At 31.0% G+C, this 17,187-nt stretch overlaps 3 protein-coding genes across 3 annotated transcripts; 1 reads left to right on the top strand and 2 right to left on the bottom strand.

The window, feature by feature from the left end:
- Positions 1 to 3,126: 3,126 nt before the first annotated feature.
- On the bottom strand, positions 3,127 to 4,088 carry LOC125848887 (bax inhibitor 1-like). The gene is made up of 3 exons (XM_049528856.1): positions 3,978 to 4,088; positions 3,320 to 3,463; positions 3,127 to 3,229 (listed from the first exon to the last, which is right to left on the bottom strand). Exons 1-3 carry the CDS (start codon positions 4,086 to 4,088, stop codon positions 3,134 to 3,136), a joined length of 351 nt encoding a protein of 116 aa, XP_049384813.1. The 3' UTR covers positions 3,127 to 3,133.
- A 2,439-nt stretch (positions 4,089 to 6,527) lies between these two features.
- On the bottom strand, positions 6,528 to 8,487 carry LOC125848906 (bax inhibitor 1-like). Its single transcript, XM_049528873.1, has 5 exons — positions 8,365 to 8,487; positions 7,504 to 7,650; positions 7,322 to 7,413; positions 6,840 to 7,029; positions 6,528 to 6,719 (listed from the first exon to the last, which is right to left on the bottom strand). The coding sequence occupies exons 1-5, from the start codon at positions 8,461 to 8,463 to the stop codon at positions 6,528 to 6,530; spliced, it is 720 nt and encodes a 239-aa protein (XP_049384830.1). The 5' UTR covers positions 8,464 to 8,487.
- A 5,887-nt stretch (positions 8,488 to 14,374) lies between these two features.
- LOC125848820 (F-box/kelch-repeat protein At3g23880-like) lies at positions 14,375 to 16,909 on the top strand. The gene is made up of 2 exons (XM_049528764.1): positions 14,375 to 15,569; positions 16,647 to 16,909. Exons 1-2 carry the CDS (start codon positions 14,426 to 14,428, stop codon positions 16,658 to 16,660), a joined length of 1,158 nt encoding a protein of 385 aa, XP_049384721.1. The 5' UTR covers positions 14,375 to 14,425; the 3' UTR covers positions 16,661 to 16,909.
- The last annotated feature ends 278 nt before the right edge of the window (positions 16,910 to 17,187 follow it).

Below are 17,187 nucleotides of genomic sequence, written 5' to 3'. Positions count from 1 at the left end.
TTGGTGATGTTTTCTGGAGTTGTTGCCGGACAACGGGTACTGGTCAGTGAGAAGGAGAATGAAGGGGTTTTGGGTTGGTGTTCCGGTGGATTTGGAGGGAGGATTTGGTGGTTTTGAGGTGGCGCGAGCTCACCGGAGCTACTGGTTTGAAGAGGTAATAGGGAGGAAGAGCACCTGGGTTTGTTTGGAGCTGCTGGTGGGTTATTGTTGGTGGGGAGTTTTGGGTTGCCGGAATCCGGGGTGGTGGTGGCCGGAAAACCCCTTTTTGTGAATAAAAATCTGAAAGTTTATCACCCTATTCTAAAAATAAATTCACCACCACCTTACTTTTTGACCTAAAATTTACTTAAATAGAGAGTTGTAATACAATGGGCTCAAATCATGGGCCTGAGATTGTGACCCAAATTCATCGATCAATTTGTATATAAATTTTAAATGAATTTTTATACCATGCAAATATATCAAAATGAATATTATCAAATGTAACAAATGAAATGAATATTAAAAAAATATATAATTAACGCAACTAATGACATGTAAAAATGCAATTTTAAACTTAACTGATAAAAAATCATAAATTTTGATAAATAAGGATAGTTATCGAAACTTATTTAAAACTATATAAAAAAAATTCATTTTGAACTATTAAATAAATAAAACTTAAAAGTTACGAATTTTAAAAATGTTAGGCCAAAATTGGGTGTCAACAAGGTGTATCGAGGGATGGTGGCGAAGGAATTTGCCTTGATGAGAATATTGGATTGAGTAGTCCAGGGAAGACAATTGGGGAAGATGGTGCTAGGGATTTTTTAATTTTGTTTATATGTTCAAATTATAATTTTTTCTAATGTTGATATGTCCATTTTTTATTGGTCCGCCAAAAAAAAGTTTCTGGCTTCACGTGCTTCCTTAGATGTGTAATACATTCATGATGCCATGTCACCAAAAAGTATTTAATAGGTACATATTTTGAACGGTAAAGGTGCTTAATAGGTACAATCCCTAGTTAAGGTGTCTAAGTGAATTATGCAAATAACTTTAAGGGGCCGCAGATGACTTAAGCCTTTGTTTTTAGTCTCATTCTTGTGTGGAATCCTACATGGCATACTATTGAATTACCATGAAAGATGTCACATAAGACAGATATGTCTATTTGTTCAATTTTATACAAGTTGAAGAGTCTATTTGTGCACATCCAAAGTTAGAGGGGATAAATGACAATCGAAACTAAATTAAAAGACATATTTATGTATTATGTCTTTTTTCTATTCTCAAAGGCCCAAACCCGAGACTTCATCCTTATTGTCAAGCCATACTTTTCTTATTTTTATATATAATTCTTATCAAATTACCTCATCTATTTTTTTACCTTTCTAAACCCGATTCTAATGAAAAGAAAAAAATAATCTCAATTCCTCTTCTTCCAATTATAAAATGGGTTTGGATCAGGTTTTGAATCAAAGAGTGATTGTTTTTTTTTAGTTGGGTCGGGTTGAGAGGGTAAAAATGTGTGAGGTTAATTATTTTAAGAATTTTAAAAGTCAACTTTAGAATTATTTTTTTAATTCAGTTTGTTAGAGAAAATGGTAATATACATTTTTTGTTAGACGACGAGGGTATATATGCACTATTTGTTAAATGACGTATGCATATATACACCACATTTTTTTTTATAGAGAACTAAAGCATTATTGATAATAATGTTAGTTTTAGTAAAATATACCTCTAATTAAACTTTTTTTAAAGAATGTGTCATGTTGAGCCAAGTATTCTATAATTTGCTAACCAAAAGTGTAAAATAAAACTTGAAACTGTAACAGATCAATATGCTCAATTTTGAATTTAAGTAATGAAAAAAGGAAGAACAGTGATGTGTAAGGTAATCAACAATTAGTATTAGTATTCAAGAATTTTCTTAATCACAGAGTACATCTGTGGGGGTAAAGGTAATCAACAATCAGTATTTTCCTGAAATATTCAGTAAAATGTAGCCACAAAGGAACACTTCTTCATCATTTACAGTTCCCCATCTGCATTCTGCTTTCTATTTATTCTGTGGCGAACTTTCAATACAATTCTATGTGTGGGGCGTCGCTGAGTTTTTACACACAGGCATAGTCTTGTGGCATGGATCACTACAGCTGGTAAATGGAAGAAGATGGTGAGTGTGCGATTGACAGCATTAATATTTCCAAAGCGAGCATCGTACAATATCTCTTGGCTATATAGCACAAAGTACCCAATGAACAATGTCTGCATAGTGGTTACCTATCACAAGCAATATTCATCAGGTCAGTCATTAGTTATAGGATGAGTTTGATCGCAGTGTTTACATACAATTGCTTACCTTTAACATCAAATGAGCTGTGTGGCTGTCAATAAAGCTAGAGAACAAATCATTGACAATAATGCTAGAGAACATTAGAAAACAAGCAAGGGTCAGGCACCCGAGGTAGATTATGCTCCTTTCCCCTGTCTTCATGGCTAGATACAAGAAACCTCCAATGCTGATTGCTGCACCTACAAAAAAGCCAAGGCTAGAGAGAAAGAATGGAATGCTTTCTGAAGTTAGATATTGTTCAAAAGATCAGAATATTCTTCAAATACAACAACTACACATACTGAAGGAGCAAAGTAACATGTTTCTTAATTTCACTAATTCATGAGCCATACTAGTTCAAAATTTGGAACTCTATTTGCCATAACAGACCAACATTCTAACACCCAAAGCTAGTCATATTGCTCAATTAAAACCTATGTCGTCCGACTAGCCACTTTTAGCTAACTGCATGCAAGAAGTCGTTCAGATTTCACACAGACAACTTGTATGCTCTCACAATTCCTTATTACAGAATTTCCATAGAGAAAGTAGTCATTCTAATGAAGATGGAAAACAATAGTTTCTACAAGGCAACGGTACCAATTTTTCCAGTTAAGATTTTAAGTAGATCTAATGATTCATAAGGATAAAGTGATCACAAGTAAATACCAATCAGCAACAATCCTTTCTCTGTACACAATTGAATTAATACTACACAAGTCAGTTAATATGATATGACAAGAAAGCAGTAAAAGCAACCATATAAAACTTCAACAGCAGATATCTGAACAATGTTTTAACATCTTTTGAGTCTTACATTTGATCGGTTGTGAAGAAATATTTGGTAAAAGGGACAACAGAAGCACCGAAGAAAAGGGCAGAAATCATCAAAAGTGAGACCCTCTTCATCTGCATAGACAGAAGATTTATGTTACAAGAAGCGACTAGAAGAATAATTCAACAACTTGGAATAAAATCTACGAGTCACTGATCACATACCACTCTCTGTGGGGATGTAAAGTGAAGCCTGAGTACACTTGCTACAGTTAAAAAGACTGGTAACAGTCCCCCCAATTCCCAGAACAAGTGCAAGAAGGATCCATAACTAGAGCACATCATGGCCCAATAGAGAGTCAAATACACCTATATAATCATCAAAAACTAATCAATCACAGTAAAAAAGATTGAAATGTCATTTTTTTCCAGCTAATTAGGTTTTTCAAAGAAAGAAGAAGATCAAACACAAGAAGCTGAAATCTGAAACAAATTCAATTGCTTTCAAGAAATTTAAAATATTAAAAAACAACTTCCAAGACTAAATAGGGAGCAAGGCTTCAATAACAAACGTGATTCAAATATCAGTAATGACATAAGCAAGTGCAATAGAACAGCAAATACTACGGCAATACTTTTCAATCAAGTAGAATGGTCATCGGCAATAATCTTCTGAGAACTGAAATTCATCAATACTTAAGAATTGGGGATTTAGCACGAATACTTAAATTACAACATTTTAATCAGAACACTAATCCTTTCTTCAGAATTCATCATGTGTAGTCTTCTCCAGTTCCTTCTGAAGTAAGCTCTCACAGTATTCATTGCCTCGATTACAATTGCAACATTTGTGATCAAATATAGAAAAAAAGTGGAAATTTACCCTGTTCAAGCTTGTACGATCGTTCTGGGGAATTGTTGCTAAACTCATCATGTCTTCTCTTGACCAACTCCTATCGAAGTATGCTTTCACAGCATTCACTAAGAAATCCATTTTTTTTTCTTTTCGTTTTGCAGAGAAATTGGAAGTGATGAAGAAGAATGAGGAGCATGAGTTCTATTTATAGTTTTGCAGAGAAGAGTTAGTTACCAACGGAATGCCCTTTTTGGGATATGGTCTATATGACGGGTAATTTCGTCTCCAGACTCAAGTTGTTGGCGGGAAGGTTTTCCATTTGTTCATTTGATTTGATATTTGTCTAATACTATAATTTTTGGCTCATCTGCATTATACTTTCTTTCCATTTCCTCTATAGGAATGATATTTGTCTAATATAATTTTTACTTTAGATTAACTCTCTTCCTTTTAATTTACTTTAGCAAAATGAAAATATAGAGAAAAGGCCCAAAATAGTCCTTCATCTTTGGGTTAAGACTCAAAGTTATTCTTGAGTTTTCACATGGAGCATTAATAGTTCTTCATGTTTGCAATATTGGTGCACTTTTGGTCCTCCTTCAAAATTTTGCCTATTTTTTAACATTGATTTTATTCATAATTTATGTACGAAATATTTAATCGTCATTTTATATATTTAGTAGAAATAATAACTCCATGTGAGAGATTGTGAGAAGAAAAACACCTTATTTTGTTTAGTAGAAATCGTATTGCAGGTAAAGTCGAAAGGTTCATCATGACGATTTCACGTATAATAGTACAATTTTTTCTTTTCTTGCAATGTCATATGTTAAAATATTCTTAGTTTAGCTGTAGTAATTTTTATATTGAACAGAACAAAGTGTTCTTCTTCTCACCTTCTCTCACATAAAGTTATTATTTCTACTAAATATATAAAAAGACGATGGGACATTCCTTACATAAAACTATGAACAAAATTAATGTTAAAATAGGCAAAAGTTTAGGGGAGGACCAAAAGTGCACCAATATTGCAAACATGAGGGACTATTAGGTGCTCTATGTAAAAACTCAATGATGACTTGAGTCCTAATCCAAAGATGAAGGACTATTTTGGGCCTTCTCTCTTCTCTTTTGACTGATATATATTTTTGTTATTAAGTTGGTGTAGGGATGTGGCAGCCGCTATTTCTTAATATTGAGGGGTCGTTTGGTAGGTCGCATTAGAAGAAATAGTTCATGTATTATCTATGATATTATTTAGTACAATTGGTAGGAATTTAATATTATAGCTTACAAATTATTTAGAGAGAGTTGTTTGTTACTAAATAAATCCAATACAAATCAATACATATTTGAAATGTGAGTTATTTAACATTTATTGATTAAAAAGGCAAATATATCACTACATGACATTTGCGATCTTAATTGAATATATATATATATATATATATGGTTTTCTAATTATTTGTATTTTGAATAATTTTAAAAACTACATACATATTAAAGCTATAACTTGCAATTTTTATGTGTAAATGTAGATGGTTTATTCAATTTTACCATTATTGACCGTCTTTTTTATTTTAAAAGTAGATAGTTTATCTTTTTAAAATTGAAAATTGACATTTTGTGAGTGATCAATTTATTAAGATGAGAATTATTTATCCTCAAATAATTCAAGTGAAAAAATAGCAAACATGACAACAAAATTGTTCTTCTCATAGCTAGTTAGAAGGCTATAAAAAAATAATATTGTCCGGCTATTATCTACCTTCACTCAATTACATAATAATTCAAGGGTATAATTGGAAAGGAATGTTTTTAAAGAGTTTTAATCCAAACACAAGACAGGAATGAGAAACAATGAATCAAACACTTGATAAAAATAAATTCTACATTATTAATCCCTGCACTACTAATTTTTGTATTACTAATCACCGCGTTATTAAATTTTGCACAAGCGACCCTGAGTGATATATTTATATTTTAGGCAAAGGGGTATTTAGCATCTATAAGAAAAAATTAATCATGTAAAAGTAGTGTTATACATGTATAAAAAAATTTAATTATGTAAAAAAAAATGATTATAGTTTCAACTTAATTAGAAATATGTAATTATAGTTTACTTAATTACGATTCATTGACATATATTAGAAGAAAGAGAGAGGAGTGAACTATTGTCATATTGCTCAATTTTCTCATACATAAGCTACATTATGCCAATTCTCCCATATGAAGGCTAATCCAGAACGACTATGTTTATGTCAATTACTGAAGGCAATTTTAGCTAACTGCACACAAGAATAATACATAACACAACAAAGAATGACTATGTTTTAGCAAGAAAAGCTTAACGGAATCTAGCTAAAATTTTGTGCAAAAATGAGGAATGCTAGGAGGGTGGAACCTCACTATATGGAACAATTGTTTGCCAAGGAATATACAAAGCAATTTTGAGCAGACTAACGAATTTCAAATTCAATCAGTAAAATGTAGCCACAAAGGAATACTTTTCATCATTTACAGTTCCCCATTTGCTATCAACTCTCTATTTATTCTATAGTTCCAAGTGTATCAGCATTAATTCTCTCTGTGTTGCTCATTTTCTGCAGTCAGGAAAACTCTTGCAGCATGGACCACTATACCCGGTAAATGGAAGAAGACGGCGAGTGTGCAATCCACAGAGTTAATTTCTCCTATGCCAGCATTATACAGTAAATCTTGGCTATATATCACTAAGTACCCCATGAACAATGCTTGCACAGTGTTTACCTACAACAAGCAGTATTCATCAGGTCAGTCATATTATTCATTCATTAGACAGAAGTAATGATTTATTGACGTGGGAACTGTGTTATAATAGGATGAGTGTGATCACATCCAACTGCTTACCTTAAACACCCAATGAACTGTGTGGGTGTGAAGGATATCTATACCATACACAAAAATGCTGGCGCACATTAGAGCATAAGAAAAATTCAGGCAAGTCATGTAGATTTCTCTCCTTTCCCTTGTATACGTGGATCCATACCAGATAAATCCAATGCTAAATGCTGAACCTTCCAAAACGTTGACAATAAGGCTGGAGAGCGAGAAAGGAATGCTTTCCGAAGTTAGATATTTTTCAAATTATCAGAATATTCTTCAATAAAGAAGACAGAACAACCAGAGATAATCAACTACTCATGCAGAAGGATCAAAGTAACTGCTATTGAATTTATACTGTAGGAAATGAAAGAACAAGCAAATGTCTTTTGTCATATTAGAAAAGACTTCAGGAATCAATGGTAAATTATTTAAGTTCACTCTTCATGAGCCATATCAAACTTTAACAGAAGATATCTGAACAATGTATAGCATCTTTTAAGTCTTACGGTGGATAAATTTCGAAGAGATATTTGGTAACAAGGCAAAAAGAAGCACCCAAGGTACATGCTGCATACAGCAATAGTGAGATCCTCAGCCTCTGCATTGACAGAAGATTTACTATATAAGAAGCGACTTCAATAACAATTCGACAACTTGGAAGAAAATCTACAAGACACAGATCACGTACCACTCTCAATGGTGATGCAAAGTAAAGCCAGAGTAAACTTGCTACAGAAGAAAGAACTGTGAACAGCCATCCCACTTCCCAGATGATCAAGTGCAAGAAGGATCCAAAAGTAAAGCTCAACATGGCACAGAAGAGAGTAAGATACACCTATATTTTCAGCAAACTAATCAATCAAAGGAAAAAAGCAGAATCCAATACTTAGAAACAGAACCTAAAATCCAGTACTTGCTAACCAGGTTTTGCAAAAAAAGAAAAGATCAAAAACAAGACGCTGAAACCTGAAATTGCATGAAACAAATTAATCCGTCTGTCCAAATTTAAATGAAACAAATTCATTTTGGCAATCATTTCATTTTAACTATTCAAAAAAACAACTTTCAAGCCTGAATAGGGAGCAAGGTTTCAATACCAATCTCTACTCCAGTCGTTTTAACAATTATCACTAACGGCATAATTAAGTAAAAAAATACGGTAATACATGTAAAATATTCAAAAAAATCGAAATTCATCATGAGTCCTGAAGAATTAAGTAAAGCAAGTACAAAAGAAGAGAAAAAATTACGGTAATACATATAAAATATTCAGAAAATTCAAAATTCATCATGAATCATGAATAATCAAGTAAAGCAAGTAGAATGTTGCCTTATTTCTCACTAGAACTACGAGAAACTGTAAAACAAATCGATTCCAAGTAGATCTCCTGATACAGCTATCAGTAACGAGATAACGAAAATAGAAAAATCTCCATTCCTTAATCGCTGGATTACAAGTTTTTCAAATAACAACATTTAAATCAGAACAATAATTCTTACATTTGTGATCAAATAGAAAGAAAAAATGAAACAGTAAGAATAATTGTACCGTCGTCAAGCTTGTGTAAGCGTACTCGGAAATTTCTCCAGTATTCATCAGGTCTTCTCTTGTCCAATTCCTGTTGAAGTAAGCTTTCACAGCATTCATCTCTGAGAACTTCAAGTTTTTTTGCTTCAGAGGGAAAACGAAATCGGAAATTTGATGAAGAAGAATGAAGAACGTGAGCTGTGTTTATAGTTCGTTATATACACAAGAGTTTGTTACGAAAAATAGCCCCTCGCCGTTACTCTGTTTGGGAATATTTACGGCTCTACCATCCAATTATTGGCTGAGTTTTGGGATATTGCAGGGGTAATTTCGTCAAAGAAGAAAAAGGATACTCCATCCTTTCATATCACTTTGACACATCCCTTAAAAAAGTTTTAATTAGATATAATTTATTTTGGATCAGATTCCTTTCCCTCCATTTCCTCATGTACACATTTAAATGAGTTATCAAATATATTTTTTAAAGGTCAAGATTAGATTAATTTAACAAACATCTTAATTACGATCAAAGTATTAAATTTGAAAACCACTTTTTAATTATAGTATGCAAATCAATCTCCTCATTTATTTTGATACTCATTAATTTCAATTTGTAAATTTTATATTGAAAAATCAGATCAAAGTTCGTTAATATGTTCAAAAAAGTTTAACTAAATTTCATAGTATCAAATTAATTAATATTTATATGACATTACTTTTCGCAGTTGTTTCTTTTTTCTTCTTCTTCTTCGTATATTCTTCGAGAGAAGGCCCAAAATAGCCCCTCATCTTTGGATTAAGACTCAAAGTCATCCTTGAGTTTTTACATGGAGTACTAATAGTCCCTCATGTTTGCAACATTGGTGCACTTTTAGTCCTCCCTTACACTTTTGCCTATTTTTAACATTAATTTTGTTCATAATTTTATGTAAGGAATGTCCCATCGTCTTTTTATATATTTAGTAGAAATAATAACTCTATATGAGAGAAGGTGAGAAGAAGAATACATTGTTCTGTTCAGTATAAATATTACTGCAGCTAAACTAAGAACATTTTAACATATGACATTGCAAGAAAAGAAAAAAATGTACTATTATACGTGAAATCGACGTGATGAACCTCTCGACTTCACCTGCAATACGATTTCTACTAAACAAAATAAAGTGTTTTTCTTCTCACAATCTCTCACATGGAGTTATTATTTCTACTAAATATATAAAACGATGATTAAACACTCCATATATATATATATATATATATATATATATATGATGTGACACCCTCCAATGGCCAGCATTTGCAATTATCTATTTTCTCCATTTTTTTTTTGAATTATTTCTTCTTTTTTTTGCTTTAAGTTTTTATTGAATATTAATTAAAGCATAGTATTTAATTCTCTCATTATTAAAACACAAACATAAAAGTTGTACTATTGTATTAGTGTCGTATTAGTATCACTATGCACTGGTGTTGCACGCTTTTTGCAGAAAAATTGATATCTTCTCCTTCCCCATAATTAACATTTATTAATAGATTAACATAGTAAATCTCCTTCTCCTACCCAATAAATAATATGTATTATAGGTATTAAATATGGCACCTTTTCAAATTCTGACAATCAATAAAATGATAGAAATTTAGGAACAAAGCTCCACATCTTCCCCACCACTATGCTAGATGAAATACTCATAATGCTATATTTCATTACGTAATATTAATTATTATTGTTATTGGATAATTGTATGACAAATTTTCTTATATGAATCGAAGAAATATGATTTACTTATTCTTGGTTATATGTGGTTTTAGGTGATCTTATGATCTCTTATCAAGTTTTGCTTATGCATGTTTATTATTATGATTTCTATTGTTGCACTGACAGTTTCTAATTTTTTATCTTTGTTTTATATCATTTTCTCATAATAATTATATATCTTTTCTTTAATTATTTAGAATCATTTTTTCTATACGCAGGTTTGTTCAATCAATTACAGAAAGTGAAAAGAAAAATGTGTCAATTGACTACAACAACTATTCAAAGTATAAAAGAGATATTAAACCAAGGTTCGTCACTGCATGAATGAGATTTGTATATTTTAAGAGAAGCAAATGGACTGTTTATCAAACTATTTATTATGAGTATCTCAAATATATCTTTTTGATTATGCTTGTAAATATTATTATTTAAATATCTAGAAGGTTCAATTTTACTTAATAAACATCGTGTATGTGTTTCGTTTTTTTTTTTTAAAATTATTGATTTATTTTCTTTTTTGTTCATTATTTTATGTAAAATATTTTTTTTTCTTTGTGTGTTTTCGTAGGTGGTTACGAAAATGATCAATTGTTCATGAATAAGAAATTAAGAATGCTAAAAGGAAATTTTCTCGCCATATACACTTTAGTTGATTATTGCTTTCATTGATATTATTTCTAACCATTTAAATATCAGAAGGCAGTCTTAATCTTAGTTTTAAAAATAATGCCAATAAAATTATATTTTCTTCTGGACAAACTTTATTGGTTGAGAATGAAATCAAACTTAATTTTAACATATTTAAAGTTTCAAATTTTAGTTCCAACTTAAAAAAGAGTGAATTGTGTTTTTCAAATTAGAATGATCTCATTTTAGTATGTGTTTTGAATTTGTATTATGCATGAGTAATTTGAATGTAAGTTATTATAAATAGTTTAACAAATCAAAAAACTTAAGTTGAATATAATTATCATCACAATTTTTTAATTTATCAAAATATATGGGAGCTTGTAATTTTAAATCTATAGCTATATATATTTATATAAAGTTGGACATAAACAAGGTGATATTACAACTCTATAATCAACAACCATATTTTTTAATTTTTTTTTTCATTCTCCTATTTTCTTAATCTATTTTTGTTATTAAAATAAAAAAATAATAATCAAAGGTCACTAATTAAAATATTTCTCCTCAATATGCGTTACTCATTTTTTTTCAATTACTCATTGTTAAGTACCACTTATTGTACTTAAGTCTCTTTAATTTGTTAGTGCCTATTATTTTAATTTAAAAGTCTAACTTTGACTAAATAATTTATCAATTAATTAGGAGAAGACTGTTATTATAGAAGACAAGAAAAGATCAAAAACGTTACTTTTGAATAGGTGATGAAAATATTAAAGTAGAAAGAAGCAAATTTTCTTTTTGATTATTTAAAAAATAGAGCACAATATTTAACTAGCAACGAGAACTAGAGAAACAAGAAAATAATTCAATAAAATAAATAATTCAATATAGGAAAGATTGAAGGAAGTAACTAAACAAAAAGAGGAAGTAGGATTAGGAGATAATATCTCAAATGGTCACTCAACTATGAATAACTTTCTCAAAAATTCATTCAACTATGAATAGTTTTCTCAGAAAGTCACTAAACTTTATTTTATAACACAAAAATCACTCAACTATGTGTAGTTATCTTAGAAAGTCACTCAACTATTAGTATTCTACATAAAAAACGTCACCCAACCAATTTAAAGAATTTTTTCATTAATTTTTGTTGACTTGAAAATTTTATTTTAAGCTAAATTTTTAAGAAATAAAAAAATCTTCATTATAATCTTTTTATTGACGTGTCCCACTAAAATTAAGTAACATATAATACAACAAAATTTATAACTATAGTTAGTAAAACAATCTTACATCTAAAGTACCAATATAAATTATAAATACAAAAACACATAACTCAGTTACACATTTTATATAAAAAAAAATTAGCTTATAATTGAGTAATCAGTTAATTATATATGTCAACGTTTGAACAATAGTTAGACAATAACAAAGATTCCAATGCTTCTAATTATCTGAGAAAAATTAGAGTAGCAAATTATGTCGTCATATTTGAGTGATTGCTTTAAATATTATTTTAAATGCATATAAAATGAAGTGATTTTGATAAATATATATTTCTATATAATTTTAGTGGGGTGCATCAATAAAATGATTAAAATTGACACTTTATATATATATATATATATATATATAAGAGAATCCTAGGCCCGCCTACGTGGCGCCACCACAAACAAGAATTCCCTTTTAATTTATTTATTTACAAAACTAGCTTTCCCCTTTCATGAAAAGCTGTGACTTTAATGAAAAGTAGTGACTTTTATGAAAAGTTACGACTTTTCTGAAAAATTGTAACTTGTATGAAAATTAGTGACTTTTATGAAGAGTCAACTTTTATGGAAAAAATTGACTTTTATGAAACATTGTGACCTTACCGAAGAGTTGTAACTTTCCAATGAGTTGTGACCCTTTCGACAACACAAAATAAGAATTTGTTCACACTATCATTTGTTGTCTATCAATAGAGGGATTTCCTGTCACTATTATTTGTAGGGTTTTTTTCCCTTGCAATTTCTTTTTGCAAGGGAAATTGCAAAAAGAAATTTGTGGTTCTTTAGTAAACAAATCTTTTATTTCTGCCACTATTATTTGTAGGTTTTTTTGCAATAAGACAGTCAAATACATATACATTTATTAAGCTTCTTATGCAGTGTGTTCCATTTCTCAAAGCTTTCTTCCTCCTATTTTATGAAGCTTAATCTTTTACCTCAAGTCATAGTGATTCATGTATCCCTTGCAATTTCTTTTTGCTATTTTTGTAACTTTTTTTTTTAACTCTGTTAAAAATTTCAGTGAGATGATTGAAAATTTATCTTCTCTTTTGTCCTTTTTTACAGGTTTCTTCATATACTTTTTGGGAAAATTGTTTGTGGATTGTGTTATATTTGATAGCATACAAGGATCAATATGTGATTACTAATATGGAGCCAATGATGATGTTTGTTAAAAGAACCAAATAGATTGCTCTCTTGCTTGCCACACTTAGTATATTATTTTGATTGTTTTTTCTTAGGTACAAACATTTTTTTATGGATTGAGGTATACATATTATCGTCTCTATTGAAGAAAATTACAAAAAAATTTCCAGCAGATAATGAAGAAAAAATCATATACTAAGGCTCATAAAAAAACTTGGTTTATTATTAGTTCCTTCCAAGACTCTCCAAGTAAAAGTTTTTTTCCCTATTTCTTCACTTCTCAATCCTGGAAATAGTAATGACTATTCTGAGACAATGAGGAAAAACATTTATGATACTCACAATTTTATGGTCATTTTTAACATATACATAATACAACATGCTATAATAAAAAAGAGATTGATGGAGGTTTATAAGAAAGGAGTCGAACATCCTCCATTTAAATTTAGTTAATTATGTTCTTGTATGGATGTGATGTTCCACTTTACTTGGGAGTGTTTTTGTTCGATGCTTTTTGGTATCTTCTTTAATGTCTGATATTGTTCTTTATAACTTCTTGGAATTTAGAAAATTTCATTACTTTTGACCAACTATTTCCATGGAGATTTTCTTAGACTTCTTTCTTATACTAAAAATCTCTCTATGACTCATAATTTTTGTATAACAAAAATGAAAATAAAAAAAAATATTGCACTTTAAGATTTAAGAAGAATGTTTTACCTTAAGATAAAATGTTCTTGACAATGTAGTGTATGTATCGAAAATACGAATATTACCGAATGACCATATGTAAGCTTAGTAAAATAGTTCAATCCTGTGCGAAAAACGGGTAGCTTACCTAGTTTAGTATAAAATAAAAATCTCATGTCAACAAAATTTAATGAAAAAATTATTTAGATTGGTAAAGTGATTTTTCAAGATAAATATTCATGATTGAGTGACTTACTAAGATAACTACACATAAGTGAGTGACTTTTGAAATTATAAATAATTTTTATGACTGCGCGCGCAGAAATGTTCACTAGTTATGAATAAAATCAATGTTAAAAAATAGGCAAAATTTTGAAGGAGGACCAAAAGTGCACTAATATTACGAACATGAGGGAATATTAATGCTTAATGTGAAAACTTAAAGGATAATTTTGAGTCTTAACCAAAGATGAGTGGGCCTTTTCTGGTCAAAAGAGTCTTTCAATTTTTGACCTGCTTCACTGCCTGCTCAGCTCAAAACTCTGGCGGCCGGCGATGTTTCCATTTCTTCGTTTTCTTGATTGGATTCATGGGGCTATTCAGAACATTCTACTCAAATTCTTTTCATGGTATGAACTTAATTTTCACTCCAATTTCTGATGATTCGATACTCCCAAATGAAATCATAACAGACATTCTCTTAATGCTTCCCACCAAATCTCTCTTGAAATGTATGTGCGTTTCGAAATCATGGCATCAACTTATCTCTAGCCCTCATTTTGTGAAAACCCATCTCAAATTAAACAGAAATAATCATTCAGTTCTATTTTCAGACATCAATGGAAAATTCAAGTTTTGTTCTATCAATTACCTCTTTAACAAACAACAACAAGTTACTCAGGAGCTATTGCACATGGATCCTCCCACTTTGTTGGCTTTTGTTGTGGGTTCTGTGAATGGGTTGATTTGTCTGTGCAATCGCGCTGGGCAGATGTTTATATGGAACCCTACAATTAGCAAGTCGAAGGAATTGCTTAATTCGAAATGCGGTACCTCTATCTATATCAAATATGGTTTTGGATACGATGAATTACATGATGATTATAAAGCTATATATGTTGATTATTCTTACCATAATGATAATGATGATGTGTCCAAAACGAGGAATGTGGTCAATGTTTATAGTTTGAGGGCTGATTCTTGGACAACAGTAGATGACCAGCTTCACGGCATCTATCTAGTAAATCATTACGGTAAATTTGTCAACGGGAAGGTTTACTGGGTTGCATCTACTGGTCTTCATAGTCTAAAGCTGAACAACATCATTTCTTTTGATGTAGCTGATGAGACATGGGGTAGCTTGGAGCTTCCCATTTGTAGAGAAGTCGATTCTATTTTCAAGTTGGGAGTTGTGGGGAGCGACCTTTCTCTACTTTATGCTTGCCATGATCTTACTTGTGATGTCTGGATTTTGAAGGATTGCGGAGTTTGGACAAAATTGTTCACTATCAATTATCCACGAAATGCTGGGCTATACATGCTTGCTCCTCCCATTTTTACATTTTCTATGCATCTTCAACGGTCAGAAATAGGTGACATTTTACTTTCGCTTCCGGGATATATCATGATATTTGATGGTTCAACCAAAAAATTTGAGCACACTCCTGATGTTAAGGGACCCAATCCTCCAGAAATCTACGCAGAAAGTATTGTTAATCCCCTAATGATATCTGGTAAAATTCTGCTTAGTAATTTAGCTGGTATGCTCGTTTTGCACTTCCTTTTCCATCAAATATAGGACAAGACATTGAATATATATTAATCCGTACATCATATTTGCTTGTAGTTTTTACTAGTTTTTGGACATGTGCACCTAGTATCGTCAATTATTAGAATGTTTTTATTCTAAAGCAATAAATCTTTAACAATATACATGTTTCAAAAGCATTTGTTTGAAATAAGTTTTTGGTCTACTACATGTTCTAAGTTACTCATATGCTAAAAAACTAAATACAGTATGCACCAGATAGCAGTAATTCTAACAAAGTTTCCTATTATATTCATGTTAGTATTTGGTTTATAGATGATCGTGGTCTTGTATGGAGTATTTAATTGACACAATTTCTCAAATTCTTCAGATTTTTTATGGCAAAGAAGACAATGTTGTAAATAATGGTGGACTCATTTTTGGTCACATCCTATCTGTTGTTCACTAATGATACTACCATAAGTTAAACATTTCAATAACAGTTTACCTTAAAGCTATGTGTACGGGATGTATAAATATTCGCTACTTAGAGCTTGTTTGGATTGACTTATTTTAAGTGCTTTTAAGCACTTATCTAGTGTTTGGGTAAGATAGGTTTATTCTCAACGAGGCTTAGATGTATGAGAAGAAACTGCCTGGTTTTTAAAATAAATTTGAACCATAGTTTTATTTTAACGACTAAATTGTTAGTAATTTGCAATTTCCTCTCTCTTTCCAGAAGAATGTGGTGTGATGGATCTATCTTGAAGTATGAAAAGTTCTGTTTTCATTTTCCTTTCTGATCTAGAAGAGTTTCTTTCTTTTATACCTTTGATGTAAAGGGAGAATAGTCTTTTCTATAGATGGTTGGGCTATTTGGTATGAACAGTGTCGAGTTAGAGTTTCATCGCTAACATCCTTTTACATTGAGAAATGGTGATCTGCTCGCATCTATGTTGTTTTTTGCTTAAACTAGATGGCTATTTTTGTCGTGCTATACACTGCTTTTACAAAAAAAATTGAGAGATGCAACTTCAACTTGTTTTGTACTATTGAATTTCAGGAAGTGGAAGCTAATGTTGAACACTAATCTGTATTTGCTGCTGACTGCATGGATCAAAACTATGAAGCAGAATGAAACAGGTCCAAATGAAGCAAAATGATATCGCGGATTCATATAACTGATTACTTGTACACAGAGAATGTTAGGAGGAAACCTTGTGGATTGTTCCGTTGCTTTACAAGGGTGAAAGATTATTATTACCTGTTCCAGTAAACTAAACAATTAGGCACTGGAAATTTCTCACTTTCCGTATGTTCAGGAACAATCTAATGAAGACGACTAAGAGTTACGATGCTTCATTCAAGTTGCTTGTATTATTTGTACATGTTAGAGAAAACTTATGTCATCAATCAGAATCCTCCCCCTCTAAAGCTGCCATTTTTTCTTAACTCCAACACTAAGAAGCTCTCTTTCACCCATTGGGCTCTCTTTTCCCTTTCCATGGTTATTGACTAACTCGTCATCACATAAATCAGCCTTCAAGTCACTAAAATCATCGTCAACAGATGTATTTTCATGTGCAACTCGTCTTCATTAGGTA

Source organism: Solanum stenotomum, chromosome 1 (genome assembly GCF_019186545.1).
Source record: "Solanum stenotomum isolate F172 chromosome 1, ASM1918654v1, whole genome shotgun sequence".
NCBI lineage: Eukaryota > Viridiplantae > Streptophyta > Magnoliopsida > Solanales > Solanaceae > Solanum > Solanum stenotomum.
This window is presented reverse-complemented; position numbering and strand designations above follow the sequence as displayed.